This window comes from Corythoichthys intestinalis, chromosome 13 (genome assembly GCF_030265065.1).
Source record: "Corythoichthys intestinalis isolate RoL2023-P3 chromosome 13, ASM3026506v1, whole genome shotgun sequence".
Lineage (NCBI taxonomy): Eukaryota > Metazoa > Chordata > Actinopteri > Syngnathiformes > Syngnathidae > Corythoichthys > Corythoichthys intestinalis.
Window position 1 is genome coordinate 45,222,852 of NC_080407.1, and position 16,714 is coordinate 45,239,565.

Genomic DNA, 16,714 nt, shown 5'->3' on the forward strand with positions numbered 1-16,714 from the left:
CGAAAACAAAGCGGCTAGCGACGTTCGGGAGTGTGTCGTATTAGTGAATGGGCAAAAGAAACAGCCAAGTGTGACAACAATGAAAAAGTGGGCAAAAATGAACGTTCGCATACCAGCTACGAACAACCAATGACTGGACATCGACAATAATGTCAGTTCAGGGCTCGGTCTGTGGGTGTTACACTGCTGCTGAAATGATCGGTGCGGATTGGAAATTCTTCATTTTTGAAATTGGTTTGCCATTGAAGCAGCATTGCTTACACTCGAACCCCCGCTCCACCAAAAAGTAAGACACAAAGCAGAACTTTAGCATGTTAAGGACATTATGAGCTTCCATGCACAAGAACATTGATGTGTTGTTGGAGTGAGGGGGCAGGCAAGACGGTGAGCTGTGACCTGCGGTTTATGGACAAATATCAGCAAGCGGTGGCGTTTAATTAATCGTTCGGCAGGTACTACAACTTGCCGGTGGGTGCCCGATGGTATGCAAACTGCGGCGTCGGGTAACTTCCACATGACTTTTTAAAAAATCACTCAGAAGATGACCAGAGTTAACCGTTCGCTTCAGGTGCTTTCGTAAGAACTGAAGCAACAACATAAAAGTCATCTTTATGCATCGTGTCGGGATGAAATAAGAAAAATTGAATTGGGAAATAAGTCACTTTAGAAATAAATAAAACAAGTGCTTAAGACTGTACTTTTCACTGATATGAGATGGAAATAATTGTGGGAGAAAATTACCTATGTAGGCTCTTTCTTGGTCGCGGGTCAGCCCGGCCGGGATGACGGTGGGCATACCCGGGATGACAGTCTTTTGGTCGGGTGTTTCACTACTCCAACGGCTCTTTTTTCTTTGTTTCTTCTGGTTGAAATCTAGAAACGAAACATGGTTCATCAAACTGTAAAAAAATAAAACAGCTAAATATACCTATAAATGAAATTACAAATGCATAAAAAACATAAGCTATAAAAAACAGCTTATGTTGGTCTTAGCAGCTGGATTCAGCCATTTAATGAGTAATGTCATATTCACTGTTGCCACTAGAGGACAGTGTATCCACCCAAATGTATAGAAACTAGTGCTGCAGCTATCAATTATTTTAGTTGTCAGTTAATTGATAGTCAGTTCGAATAATCGAGTAATTGAATAAGGAACATAGAAAATGATAGCAAAAGTCCGCAAGCTTAAATGCTAAAAAAAAAAATTAACTCTCTAAACAAATGGTTCAAGCACATTCCCAGAAAAACCTCTAAATATACCTATAAACTAAATTACGAATGCATAAAAAAACCATATTAGCTTTAAAAAAAAAAAAAAAAAAAAAACTGCTTATGTTGGTCTTAACAGGGAGCAGCTGGATTCAGCCATTTGAAATGAGTATGTCATATTCACTGTTGCCACTAGAGGTTAGTGTATCCACCGAAATTTATATAAACTAGTGCTGCAGCAAGCGATTATTTTAGTCGATTAATCGATGAACTACTTAGTTCAAATAATCGAGTAATCGAATAAGGAACATAGAAAATTATAGCAAAAGTCCCCTAGCTTAAATGTTGTAAAATGCTAACTTTTTTTTAACAACGCTCTTAATTGTTCAAGCACATATTCCTACAAAAACTGCTAAATATCTATAAACCCAATTACAAATGCATAAAAAAAATAAAATAAAATAAAAATAAATAAAAATAAAAAACTTAGCTTATGTTGGTCTTAACAGGGAGAAGCTGGATTCAGCCATTTGAAATGAGTAATGTCATATTCACTGTTGCCACTTGAGGGCAGTGTATCCACCAAAATCAATAAAACAATATACAAAATACAAATGAGGAGCTATGAACAACAAAAGAACAATTGGCTAAATTGCATAGCAAAAGCCCGCTAGCCTATTTGCTATAAAAAAAATAAAAAAAATCTACAAATTGTTCAAACACATATCCCCACAAACAAAAAAAAAAACTGCGAAATAGACTTCAAAACTAAATAAAAACCAAAAACATTATGTTGGTCTTAACAGGGAGCGGCTGGATTCAGCCATGTTAAATGAGTTATGACATGTTCATTGTTGCCAGTAGAGGGCAATGTATTCACCCAAAATCAATAAAATTAGATGCGAACATTTTCGAAACAAACAGTTACACTCTCATTAAACAAATCCTCAATGCAGCAAAATTTGATTTGAAGCTTTTTTCATAACTGAATAACTGATTAATAGTTGCATATATTTAATAGCTGTTATATAGTTTTAAAAATGTGTCACCGTTTAAAATAAAAACCAATAGGTTGCTACCAAAATCTTGATTTAGAATAGTGTTTAGTTAGCTCAATGGCTCCCATTGACGGAGCTTGGACGTCCAATTCATTTAGACTTGAGTGGACGTCTAGCGCCGCCAATGGTACCCAAACCAGATCATTCACAGCCAATTTTGTGGGCATTTACCAGGAAATGATGTGAGATGTCCCAAAATTACTGGCACTCATTCCAATTCACAGCACTAGGATGGAAATAACTTGTTTTTTTGTTTTTGCGTCGTTTTGTAGAATTTCTTGACCAATGTATCGATAATTATCGTGAGTCTTGTATCGAAAATCGCTTCGTGACTTACCCACCCCTACGCTGAATTGACAACAGTAATAGTAAGACTAGAATATTATTCACATACTTGTAAAATCATTTTGTCTAATATAATACAACATGGCATACTTTTAATCTATTGAAAGGCACAATTTAAATGCTGCAAATAGCATTCTTCGCCCGATTTAGCCAAGTTTAATCGGCGCCATGATGCGAGCTAGCCACGTTACCCCGACTAGCTTACGCCAGTTGGTCGCCATAGCTTACCTTGACCGCAGGGCGGTTGTTGGGGTGAAAACCCACTCGGCGGGGTGAATTGGTGCGTCTGCGCAAAAGCCTGGGTGGCGATCGGGGGTTGGAACACTTGTACGGGCGGAAAGGACGCCGGAGGCGCCGCGGTCGGCATCATGCCGTTGCCGGCGCCCGGCCCTGCGTCGAAGCCTCTTTTAGCCCCAATGCTGGGGTGCAACTTGCCCAGAGGAGTTGCGTTCGCGCCCGTTGCCATTTTGGGACCCGCTGTGGAAGAAAATGTTTGGCAATGAGGCCCCGAGTTGGAACAAAAACAGCAAAACGCCCCGCGCTAGTAGTTTTGGAATCCTCTCGCCAGCGAGTAAACAAAATGGCGCCTCTCGCAAAGACCACAAAGGCTGAGGGAAGGAACGCGGCAATAAGAAGCGCTCCTATTGGTCGTTCATAAACCGCGCCTCCCGAGATGACACCATGTTGTAGCAAACGGAGACAAGCCGCACATTTGAATAGCTTGAAATTTAGCTCTATTTAGAACGCGAATATTCAACATTTTAATGCTTTAAATTCAACTTAAGAATTCTAAAAACTTGCAATATCACTGGTTGTACCCCATTAAGGGCGATACGTACCATAACTAGAAAAATGAATAGTTTTTTCTATTGACCACACAATACTTTTGATATATTACCACTTACAATACTAAAAATAAGAAAGCAGATCGATATTCGTCCGACTGTTGTAACTTTTGTTATCAGGTAAAAAGTCATTGGCTGCCATTGACAGCAATAAAAGTCAAATCGATATCGACTGGGAATGAATTGGAAGTATACAACACAATGGCAGCCAATAAGTTGTATAGTGGCATCGCGGTGTTGTCGAGGGCTGCAGCTATTGATTATTTTAGTCGTTGTCGATTAATCGATGAAGTAGTTCGAATAATCAAGTAATCAGGTAAGAAACAAAAAAATTAAAATTCCTGAGTTGAGCCTCAAAAGGTGTAATAAATGAGGATCTACGACAAAATAACGATTGGCTAACTTACATAACAAAAGTCCGCTAGCTTAAATGCTATAAAATGCTTTTTTATAGTGCTCTTAACAAATTGTTCAAACATATATTCCCACAAAAATAGCAAAATATACCTCTAAAAAATTGCAAATTAATTAAAAAAACATTAGCTCATAGAAAAACTTAGCTTATGTTGGTCTTAACAGGGAGCAGCTGGATTCAGCCATGTGAAATTCTATTATATTCACTGTCGCCACTGGAGGGCAGTGTATAAATAAATGACCTTAGTACAACAAAAGAACAATTGGCCAACTTAGCAAATGTCCGCTAGCTTAAATGCTATAAAATGCAAACTTTTTTTTTTTTTTTTTTTTAACAATGCTCTTAAATTCTTCAAACACATATTCCCACAAAAAAAAACAGCTAAATATACCTCTAAAAAATTTCCAATGCATTAAAAAAACATTAGCTCAAACAAAAACTTATGTTGGTCTTAACAGGGAGCAGCTGGATTCAACCATGTGAAATTCTATTATATTAATTGTCGCCCCTAGAGGGCAGTGTATAAATAAATGATCTAAGAACAATTGGCCAACTTAGCAAATGTCGGGTAGCTTAAATGCTATAAAATGTTTTTTTTGTTTTTTTTTTTACAATGCTCTTCACAAATGGTTCAAACACATATTTCCACAAAAAATGCTAAATATACCTATAAACAATTATGAATGCATTAAAAAAAACATTAGCTCAAACAAAAACTTAGCTTATGTTGGTCTTAACAGGATGAAGCTGGATTCAGCCATGTGAAACGAGATGTCATATTCACTATTACCACTAGAGGGCAGTGTATCCGCCCAAATCAAACTAAATGCAAACACTTTCAAAACAAACCATTGCAACGCCACTTTAATTACACGAATACTCAAAGCAGTGAGATTTGATTCGTCTTTTTTGTAATCGAATTACTCGAGTTGTCATTACTTTAATGTTGATGGTTCAGATCTCGTGTATTTTTCCTCTCGCGTTGCAAAAACAAAAAAACATTCGCGTTATGTTTGAGAAATCGAAAGGGAGTATGCCTCGAATTTGACCAAGTGTTTACTACAAAATCAAATTATCTGTACTTGAGGTAGATCCTGAGTTTAAAAAAAAAAAAAAAAAAAAACTGGTTTCCTTAGCAATTAAAAAAATATATATATAGTATCAGGGGCATTCAGGTTTTGATAAGATCCAGCTAAAGATGGCAAGAGTTTCAACAACTCAAAAACACGCAATTAAAACACACCCATAGGTTGACTTTAATCATTTTATTATTATTATTAGGAGGCGACAGACATCAAAGAGCCCATATAAGGAAATCAAAATTTGAGGAAAAAATAATTGGCTGTTTACAGCAATGCAATATCACTTTTTTTTTTTTTTTTTTAACTATAAACCAACTAGATATACTGCAAAAACAAAATAGCGGCATTCCTCCTAGAATAAACAAACCGTCCCATTTGGACGTGACATCTAAACCTCAAGTACAATGTAGGCAATCTAAGCAGTATTTACATGTTACACCATTGCCTCATATACGTGGCTACACTGTTAAGTTCTCACGACTACGCAAAAAAAAAACCACAGAACATGCCTCGCTTGGAAAGGAAAACAAAACACATGCACTAAATGCTAATACGCTGACTGCACCCAAAACTTGTCATACTGTCAAAAAGGAGTATTTTCTTTGCTAGCAAAATGAAACACTTGTTGAACGTGGTTGTGATTTTGTGTTGCCGCCAAACATGACTGACTATTGGCTAATTCTAATGGCTGACAAGCCCTAATTATCAGTTGTGTGTATGTGAGAATGAGAGAAGAGAAACGTCGCCGGCTCCCGCGGATCGTTAAGTACTTATTGGAAGCGGCCAACCGTGGGGATCTGCGAACCCGGATACGTGTATCCTTCGCCCTCGGCGGGGACCCTCCGAATCGGACTCCGGTCGCGTGCGTGGTACGGTTGGACGGTGACCGGTGCAGCAGGAACCTGGGGGCACTGATAGGCCTCCACGCTAGACGCCGCCGCGCGAACAGGCGTAGTGGAGGCCGCCGTTGGAGCAGGCGTAGTCGCGGCGCGTTGTTCCTCGTAATAACCGGCGGCGCCGTACATATTGGCCCTGTACTTCCCGTAGTAGTCCACAACTCCGTACGGATCTCGCTCCTCGTAAGGCGACCGCCGCACCGGGAAGCCCGGGACCGCGCCATAGTACGTGCCGTCGCTCTGGTAAGCGGCCGCGGTGCCGGACACGCCGTAACCTGGATGCGCCGCGTACCTCGCTGCATTCTCGAAGCCCGGACCCGCTCTGAACGCCGGCGTATTGCTGCTGTGAGCGGCGCCGCGGGAAACGCCCGGCACGGGAGCATAGCCGGCGGCGGCGGCGGCGGCGAACTCCGTTTCCGCGCCGCTGAAGCCCGCTTGAAACGCCCGGTTCTGATCAAATCTGGTGGCATCGAATCCATCAGAGTTTGGCTCTGAGCCGTTTCTGTGGAAGCCGTTTTGATCTAGCGGGCATTCTTTGGACCAGTGGCCTTCTTGCCCGCAACGATAACAACCCGATCGGTCTCCCATTCCCGGCGCAGTACGGAGGCGGCTAGTCGAAAGCTTCACGCTCATCAGTTTCCCTTGGAAAAGAAACACTCAATAAGGACTTGTTTGCAATCATTCGAGGGCGGGAAAGAAAAAAAAAAAATGTACATCTTTGCTTAGCCACCCCCAGAACTAACCTCAAATAAATTCCAAAACAAAAACAAACAAAAAAACACGAGATCTGAACATCACAACACATCAACACGTTATTAAAGCTGAAATCCGTAAATTTCGCGACGTTAAGCCGACGACCGTCTCGCGTCGGGAAATGTTTTCGGACGCCACAAATTACATTGGAACGATACGCAACCGCCGCCGTCACGGAAAAAGCCGATTGCGCTTGTTGCTATGACGATATAACACCGACGGAGAAGAAAAAAAGGGCATCTGTTAGCCTCATATTTACGCTAAAATACGGTATTGCAGTCAAAATAGCCGTATTCAAGTGAAAAAAAAAATACATGAAAATCGGCTTCACGGGTCCGGAAACCATTTTTAAAAGCTATTTGGCCGTCCAAATTGCCTAATCGCAGCAATACGACAAACCGACGCTTGGCCGCGGAAAAAAACTAGCCGCGGAACCCCGCGCGCGTCCGCTAGTTGACAGGAAACCCGTTCCGAAACCCGAAATACGTTCGCTAACGCTAGCTCGGGGACCGCGCGTACCGTAGCGAAATGTAACAAGGCTCGTCACGCACACATTTCAGTCTCAGGAGTTTAGTTAATAACCGACTACGGATACCAGCTTTATAACAATAGTTTTTCCGTAGGGCTGGACGATTTTGGTTCGATTCTTACAAGAAAAACCCAACGGAATTGATCGGAAACAATCGCCCAGCCCTACGTTTCCGCTGACCTCCGTTCAACCTGTGACAATTGATGTTTCAAACGACAAAACAGTTGAAATACACTCCCCGATTAGCCCAGCCCGAGAGGTCACCTTTAAAAGCCGTGTTGTCTAACTGATGAATGGCCTCCATGGCATCCTCCATGCGTTCCATGTGAACAAAGGCATAGTTTTTAACTATGTCGCACTCCACCACAGAGCCGTACTCTTCGAATTTGGCTCGCAGCTCCTGGTTGGTGCAGGCGATGTTGCCCACGTGGAGCTTGGTGGAGCCCTTGGTCTTGCCTCGGCTCAGCTCCACGTTCATGGCCTGGCCGTTCAGCTGGTACTGATGGAGGTTGCGGATGGCCTCCTCCGCCTCGGCCTTGCTGTCCATGTGCACGAATCCGAAGCTCTTCAGAATGGAGCACTCGGCGATCTTGCCGTATTGGGAGAAGAGCGACCGCAGTTCGTCCGAGGTGGTCTCGGGCGACAGGTTCCCCACGAATATTTTCACCATTTTGACTTTTTAAACTTTCTTCCTGACGGGGCAGACAGATCAAAATTTACCAGATTAAAATCATCTTTTGGGTTAAGTGTGGGAACCTTTGCCAACCTCTTGAAACGATACAAGGCGACAGTTATCATAATTACATAAAATAAACGTTAAATGCACGGTTTCTTTGCCTTTAACCAAGAATCCAGACTGTTTGACTTCCATATCTATGAAGAATTCAGGGATTTAACCTTTTATTCACAAGAATTTTTGCCAGAAAAGCTCTGTTTACGTCAGGCGGCCGCTAGCCTCATTCGCTAACAGAGTAGCATTGTACTTCGACATATTTACGTAAAATAAATGCTAAATACACACTTTTTTCTTTTAACCAAGAATCGAGACTGTTTTACGTCCATATATATGATGGATTTGGGGATGTAAGCATTTATTCACAAGAACTTTCACCAGAAAACCTATTTACATCAGACGGCCACTAGCCTCATTCGCTAACAGAGTAGCATTGTACTTCCACATATTTACGTAAAATAAATGCTACCTGCACGTTGTTTTTGCTTTTAACCAAGAATGGAGACGGTTTTACATTCATATCTATGAAGAATTCGGGGATTTAAGCATTTGTTCACAAGAATTTTCAGCAGAAAACCTCTGTTTACGTCAGGCGGCCGCTAGCGTCATTCGCTAACAGAGTAGCATTGTACTTCGACATATTTAGGCAAAATTAACGCTTACTGCAGTTTTTTTTTTGCTTTTAACCAAGAATTGAGACTGTTTTAAGTCCATATCTATGAAGAATTCAGGGAGTTAAGCATTTATTCACACAAATTTTCACAAGAAAACCTCCGTTTACATCAGGCAGCCACTAGCCTCATTCGCTGACAGGGTAGCACTGGACTTCGACATATTTACGTGAAAAAAACGTAAACTGCATGGTTTCTTTGCTTGTAACCAAGAATCGAGACTTTTACGTCCATATCCATCAAGAATTCAGGGATTTAAGCATTTATTCACAAGAATTTTCACCAGAAAAGCTCTTGTATACGTCAGGCTGTCGCTCGCCTCAGTCGCTAACAGAGTAGCATTGTGCTTTGACATATCTACATAAAATAAACGCTAACTGCACATTATCTTTGCTTTTAACGAAGAATCGGAACTGTTTTACGTCCGTATCAATGAAGAATTCAGGGATTTAAGCATTTATTCACAAGAATTTTCACCAGAAAAGCTCTGTTTACGTCAGCGCCTCAGTCGCTAACAGAGTAGCATTGTACTTGGACATATTTACGTAAAATAAGCGCTAACTGTACGGTTTCTTTGCTTTTAACCAAGAATCGAGACTGTTTTACGTCCATATCGATGAAGAATTTGTGGATTTAAGCATTTATTCACAAGAATTTTCATCAGAAAAGCTCTGTTTAAGTCAGGCAGCCGCTAGCCTCATTCACTACAACTATACAACTGTATAATGACAATAAAAGGCTATTCTATTCTATAATAAGTTGTGATTGTATATAGAATCTTTTAATAATCTATTTACGATTTATAATGTATTCTGCATGTTTTCCTCAAGTATTAAGTTTCTGATGTGAAAATTGAATGATTAGCTGTTGAAAAAAAAAGTTGCTATTTTGGGCAAAACTTGAGTCATCCTTGCTGTGGACTATTTTTTTTTCCAATTTCCACCACAGGTTATCAATAGGGTTGAGATCTGGGCTATTTGCAGGCCATGACAGTCAGCCGCCTAAAATTTCAATGTAAACTTGTGCATTTACTGAAGATTTAACCACAGCCATCTCCCCAGTGCCTTTGCCGGACATGCAGCTGCATATCATCAAGGACTGAGGGAATTTTGATGTCTTCTTCAAGCAGTCATCTTTGTAAATCTCACTGGAACAGCACCAAACAAAAGTTCCAGCATCATCACCTTGTCCAATGCAGATTCTTGACACCTTGTCCAGTGCAGATTCTTGACTCTTGACAAGGTGATGATGCTGGAAATTTTGTTTGGTGCCGTTCCAGTGAGATTTACAAAGATAACTGCCTGAAGAAGACATCAAAATTCCCTCAGTCCTTGATATGATTTTCCAAGATGTCAATGCATCATGCCACAGAGCTAAAACTGTTAAAGCATTCCTTGGAGAAAGACTCATCCAGTCAATGTCATGGCCTGTAAATAGCCCAGATCTCAACCCGATTGAAAACCTGTGGTGGAAATTGAAAAAAATGGTCCACAGAAAGGCTCCATCCTGCAAGGATGATCTGGCAACTGCAATCAAAGAGAGTTGGCACCAAATTGATGAAGAATAGGAGACTGCAATCAGTCATAAAAGCCAAAGGTGGTGCAACTTAACACTAGAGATGTGTTTTGATTGTTCTTTCTTTGTTTGTTTCTCATGATTCCATATATTTTTCCTCAGAATGGAGTGATTCGAAATTTGCTTCCTTGCTCTTGATCTATAAAATGAACATTTACTGACCACCACAGTGTTTTTTATTCATTTCTTTTCAGTATTTCTGAATGCTAAAGAGTTGCACTTTTGAACTAATTCATTATTTTTTCAGCTTTTTATCTGAATTTTTTTCTACATGATAAAATGTCTGAGTGCTCGTCCAAGACTGGTGATTTCATACTTTTTATTAGGGGTTGTATTGTGAAGTCTACGGCTCAGGAAATAAATCTACAGTATTTTACGATACACCTATCAAAGATAGAAACAAACTATTTCCCCATACACAACAATAGTCGTCCATTGAGAATAAATTGGACGTCTATTGCCGTCAATGACAGCTCATAATTTTAAACAATTCTCGAGAAAACAGTTTGCGAGCGCATATCGCTGAACTATTACGATACAAAATCTCGCGAGATTTGATAACACTATCACGCCTCTACTACTATACTCCATTTTATTCACATAACCTGCAACAAGAATTACGCCTTTAAATCATTTTTTTCTATCAAGATTCAAATTTGCGAGAAAATGAATATTCCCGTGCAAAAAAAACGCACAGTTTGGATTTCTGGCGCAATATTCACGAATCCTATTGTGCACAACACAATAGCTTAGCTTTGCTAAATGACGTCGATGCTCCGGTAGGCCTGGTTAAAAAAAAATAGTCGCATCAAAAATGATTTTATGATTAACTGAAGAAAAAAAGTTTGAAAAAACTACGGAAATGATGCCATAGCGAGTTTTGTGTTACAAAACGAATATTAAAAGACGGTTCTAGCTAGCGTGGTTAGCTTACGCAGCAATAGCAAGTCGTGGCCTAACTTCCATTAAACAGTGCCGCTACCAAAACTCACATTTGTACGGTTATAGAATGACTATTAAACTATTAGACAATTTAAAAAACATATTTAAGAGTTTCAACGACAAAATAGAGCTAGTGGACGTCTGTATCACACGTGTAAAGCAGCATCGTGCTCTATTAACTAGCCACAATTTGACATCACCTTGACGGATGTAGCCGCGAAACCCGGATGGAGATTTTTAGATTCCTAATATATTAATTTGCCGGTTTTAATGGTTGTTTAGAACAAGTTTTATCGACGCCCTACCTTTACAAGATGCGTCCAGCGTTCACAGTCGTCAGGAGGGAAAATGGCGGCCGACTGCTGCTAATGCTAGGGCTTGGGCCAAGAAGGTTGCCAGATCGGAAAAATAATTTCCAGCACTATCACAACGTAAAATTCGCCTCGTTCATTAAAAAAAAACAAAAACAAAAAAACAAATGTCAACGTCTCGTTCAAGAAAAGATCTTCCACCGATACAAATCACTCTACATTTGGATATAATGGCCCAAAAAATTAACAGACTGACGACTGGAATCGTTGCAGTTTCGCCGATAAGCATCATGGGAGATGTAGTTCTTCGCGGTAAAACACAACCCGTCATTATGTTCTGTCTGTTCCAGTTGTTTCATGAATTGCGAGTTATGGTATTTAGTAACACTTATTTGATATTGGTGCCATAAGACGGTCATAAGACTAAGTGAAGCACCATGAAGCTTTGAAGCCAATTGGTTCATTGCTTCAAGAAGCTTCATTTGGCAATCATCAGTCAACCTCTGCTGCCACCTGCTGTCCACACCTAGCCAGCATTGCAGTGCTACAGATGTAAATGACGATCAAAACTCATGTTCTGTAATCATTATTTCTTCAGTTACTGTTCCAGTTTCATTAATTGCTAGCTATGGTATTTGGTAACACTTTATTTCATAGTGGCACCATAAAACTGTCATAAGACCGTCTTAATTATGACATGACACTTTCATAAGTATGCGTGAATGCTTATGACAGATGTCATTAAGTATCATCCAGCAAATTACGTCACTAACTCGATGTCCAGCTGGGATATTTTACATCCATTCAAAAGTGAGATAATTTGCGGGATGATACAAAATGACATCTGTCATAAGCATTCATTAATGCTCATGGCAGTGTCATGTCATAAGTATGATGGTCTTATGATAGTTTATGGCGCCACTGTCAAATAAAGTGTTACCAAATACCATAGCTAGCAATTAATGAAACAAGTGGAACAGTAACTGAAGCAATAATTAGCACAGAACATAAATTTTGATTGATATTTACATCTGTGGCGCTACAATGCATGCTAGGAAGCATGTGGGACAACAACAGTGGTAGCAGAGGTTGACTGTCTTAATTATGATTGTCTAATGACAGTCTTATGGTGCCTCTGTCAAATAAAGTGTTACCAGTACCATAACTAGCAATTAATGAAACAACTGGAACAGTAACTGAAGAAATTATTTAAAAAAATAGCGCTGAAATGCATGCTAGGAGGTGTGTTGGACAACAACAGTGGTAGCAGAGGTTGACTGTCTCCTCCAAGGAAGCAGTGAGGCCAAATGAAGCTACTTGAAGCAATGAAGCTTTGCAGCAAATTGGTTCAAAGCTTCATGGTGGTTCATTTCGTCCAAGTCTTATGACGCCACTGTCAAAATAAGTGTGACCGATTAATATCTTTTGGTGTAAATATCCCATCATACAGTGAAGACAGCTACGGCTTATAGTCCAGTGCGGCTTAGCTCTGAACATAGTCCGAAAATTACGGTACATTTTTCTGTACATGTACTTTACTTTGGTACACATATGAAGTGGTACTTTTGACTTTGACCTCTGCTAACTTAGATGCAGGTCGGACATTCAGTAGCAAAATTAGTGGTGTTTCCCCACACCTTCACAACATTGATGTCTTTTTACATTACTTGCAGTGGCTGCTGCTGGCCGAAAAAAAACTTCTGATATTCTTCCCCTTCAAAGGGGCTGGAGGAGGCGGCATGTTGTTGGCATGAATCTGTCGAGGCTGTGTGAATGTGCATGTGTGTGTGTTTGGGGGGGCGGGGCAAGTCATCCGCCAATCAAAACGTGCGTTTAGGGGCGAAAAATGGATCGGCACATTCAGCAAGTGAAAAGGGGTAAATGTAAGTCTGAACATAATTAAAATGAAAGGGTTTATATTATACTTACAACATATGGGAAGACAATCTAAATTAAATATATAAATGGACTCGTTATATGATGCAAACAAGGTTGCTAAAAAGTTGTTCGGGACAATTTGAGCATCCTGAAAAGTTAGTATTATGTCCCTACCGTCCCTATGCAAACCTACACCCTTGCTCCAGCGCAATTGATAAGCAACTATACCGTAACTGAGCACTAGAGGCAGCAACATGAGTACACGCAAGATTAGGCAGGTGAACAAGATATTAACCAATAAAAACCACCACACTCTTGTTCAGTAGGTGGTGGTATGCACCTGGTAGTTGCTTGCAATCCGCCATCAAGCTAAATTTTGGAGTTTTGGACCTTCTTAAGCTTGTTTTTTACCATTCTCTAATGAATTTTCTGGTTCTTTCTTTGAATATTGACTCAGATCTCTCTCAGCTTTTATTTTGAAATAAACATTTGAGACAGCGTTTTCATCTAACACCACCTCCAAGTTTCTGTAGCACGCCGAGGCCGCTCTCCTGGTACTCGGCTTTGCTCAGCCAGAAGGATTCCTTGTCCTTCATGATGTTGGCTAGCACTGCGCCGCCCAGGAACACCATGTGTTTGCGGCGAGGCGGGTCCTCGATCCGGATCTTGAACTTCTGCGGAGGTTGAGTAAAATCTGGAATCGCGCCACACACAAAAAAACAACCACGTCGACTCTTACAGCCAATTTTTGCGTGTCTCCGTCCAGGACCCTCTCCAAGTAAAGCTGCTTGATCTCTCGCTCCAGTCTGGATGGGAGTCCAGGGTACATGGTGCTCCCACCGGAGAGGACAATATGCTTATAGAAGTCCGCCCTGCAAATGCCCACAAAGTTCAGGTAAAGCCGGACTATTGGTAGACTCGACCTCTTTCACCTGAGATCAATGTCGGCCGCTTGGATGGTGTTGAAGAGCAGTTCGGCCACGCCCGCCCCCTCCACGTTGATCAGGTGAGGCTGGAAGAGGGCTTCCGGGGCGCCGAACCTCTCGCCCCCGACCATGACCTGCCGGCCGTCGGGTAGCTGCGGTGGAGGCATCGAAAATGAAAGCGGGACTACCGAGGAGCGTCTACCCGGGTGCACCCTACCGTGTAGGACTCCACTAGGTATGTAGTCTCCGTAGCGAGACGCTGCTCCTGGTCGATGTTGTACGCGACGTAGCACAGCTTCTCCTTCAGCATGCGAACCGTCTCGAAGTCGGCCGAGTGGTTGAAGGCGTAGCCGCGCAGGAGCAGCAGCTGAGGAAACATACCGGGTCTAACATTTGACACGGCGTATGGTTTTTAACTTTACCTTGATGAGATAACGCGTAATATCACGCCCGGCGATGTCCAGCCTGCGCGTCAGGTGCGGCAAGGAGAAGCCCTCGTACACCGGACAAATGTGAGTGACGCCGTCGCCCGAATCGACAACCACCCCGGTCAGCAAACCTGTTGCAAAGTAACGGAGGAAGCCATAGAACCCGAAGGCTGTGCGGCGGTTCCTTTACCCTGAGCGTACAGCGTTAGCACAGCTTGAATGGCCACGTATATCCCGTGGAAGCCGTACTTCTCGAACATGACCTCAGTGATCATCTCACGGTTCTTCGTGGGATTCATCGGCGGTTCCGTCAGCAGGATCTGCGTGTAACGAGAGCTTAGACGGGAAGTCCGACTTAACGGTTAGGACCTTCAGTACCTTGCACTGAGAAGGCTCGATGTCCAGCCTCTCTGTTCCAAAGGTGTGGTCCCACAGGTGAAGCATGTCGTCCCAGCAGCGAACCATTCCATTCTCCATGGGGTACGACACCTCCAGCATGGAGCGGCACTCGCTGGCTTCGTCGCCCACCATCAGATCCTGAGAGGCGACACAAGATCGATCCGGAACATCCTCTCCTTTAAGTCGTTCCTTACCTTGATCTCGATGTCGCCCACTTTGGTGGTTGACCGGATGACCGGGCGACCCACCATGGCGGGGAAGATGTGGTCCGGGAAGTTGGAGCCCGCAAAGCCACACTTGACAAACTGGAGAAGAAGGTTCTCAATATTTATGTCCCCATTGCATTCGGTTGAATATAGAAACAAAGAGTTTTTTGGAGTGAGCTGAGGATTTCCAAGAGTCCCAGACACCCACTCATATCCTACCCTTGAAACTTTGGGAGTACATTCCACAGAAACATCTCACAAACATTAAATTTGGCTTCCAAAACACTACATTCCAGAACATTTTGAGCAAAATTGGATGACAGAAGCGAGCCGGCAGCCACTCCTGCAATGTCAATACTCGTCTCTAAGCCAATAACAGTGCAGCTGAGCACTTCATGGCCTTGTATGGCGGCCCCAGGGAGCGACAAGTCCAGACAGGCAGTTGTTTTTGCAGACCGTCATTCCGTCAGGTAATAACACACACAAAAAGTAGTGATAACACGTGGAAAGTTCTACCTACCCCCGTCCCGTTGTCGCAGACCACCACTTTCCTGCCCTCGCTGTCCATCTTGGTGTCTTCTGCTGTCCTCGTCTGTGCAGCCTCCACACCTGAGCAAGCCCTGTAGTCCCGCCCCTTTCACAGGTAGCCTCAGGTGGGACAGCAACCTCGTCGCCGACGCCTCCTCAATTTTGTCCATGGGTCGTCCTCCAACTTTTTACAATGAACACTCCTTTTAAAATACTACCATCATTTTCGCACTATAAGGCGCACCCGACTATAAGCCACAGCTGTCCTCACTGTATTATTAGAAATTAACACCAAACATCAAATGACTGTCATAAGACCAAATGAACCACCATGAAGCTTTGAACCACTTGGTTGCAAAGCTTCATTGCTTCAAATAGCTTCATCTGGCCATCAGTGCTCCCCTGACGGACACAGTCAACCTCTACTGTCAACACTGTTGTCATCCAAAATGCCTCCTAGCATGCATTGCAGCACTACAGATGTAAAAACCAATCAACATTCATGGTCTGTGCTAATTATTTCTCCAGTTACTTTTCCAGTTGTTTCATTTATTGCTATCTATGGTATTTGGTAACACTTTATTCGATAGCGGCATCTGAAGACTGTCAAAAAACTAAATGAACCACCATGAAGCTTTGAACCAATTAGCTCCAAGGCTTCATTGCTTCAAGAAGCTTCATTTGGCCATCACTACTCACTTGGGGGAGACAGTCAACCTCTGCTACCACTGTTGTTGTCCAATATGCCTCCTAGCATGCACTGCAACCCCACAGATGTAAATATTAATCAAAATTCATGATCTGTGCTAATTATTGCTTCAGTTACTGTTCCAGTTGTTTCATTAATTGCTAGCTATGGTATTCGGTAACACTTTATGCGATAGTGGCATCTGAAGACCATCATAAAACTAAATGAACCACCATGAAGATTTGAACCACTTGGTTGCAAAGCTTCATTGCTTCAAGAAGCTTCATTTGGCCATCA

The 16,714-nt window shown here is 42.1% G+C and overlaps 2 protein-coding genes across 4 annotated transcripts in view; both read right to left on the reverse strand.

The window, feature by feature from the left end:
• sf1 (splicing factor 1) overlaps positions 1–11,629 on the reverse strand; it is a 32,935-nt gene extending 21,306 nt beyond the window's left edge. Inside the window, exons 1-4 of one of the 3 annotated variants that reach the window (XR_009066519.1) lie at positions 11,359–11,620; positions 7,397–7,824; positions 2,841–3,089; positions 742–873 (exon numbers count right to left, since the gene is read on the reverse strand). Coding sequence is in view for 2 of the 3 variants with exons in the window: in XM_057853787.1 (XP_057709770.1) it covers positions 5,725–6,491; positions 7,397–7,802 (1,173 nt within the window). In the remaining variant the exon portion in view is untranslated. The other 2 variants (XM_057853786.1, XM_057853787.1) reach the window with 2 other exon arrangements.
• Positions 11,630–13,675: 2,046 nt separating this feature from the next.
• On the reverse strand, positions 13,676–16,059 carry LOC130927780 (actin-related protein 2-like). Its single transcript, XM_057853790.1, has 9 exons — positions 15,722–16,059; positions 15,190–15,300; positions 14,975–15,133; positions 14,787–14,916; positions 14,591–14,727; positions 14,386–14,535; positions 14,175–14,320; positions 13,982–14,114; positions 13,676–13,916 (listed from the first exon to the last, which is right to left on the reverse strand). The coding sequence occupies exons 1-9, from the start codon at positions 15,767–15,769 to the stop codon at positions 13,746–13,748; spliced, it is 1,185 nt and encodes a 394-aa protein (XP_057709773.1). The 5' UTR covers positions 15,770–16,059; the 3' UTR covers positions 13,676–13,745.
• Between the last annotated feature and the right edge of the window lie 655 nt (positions 16,060–16,714).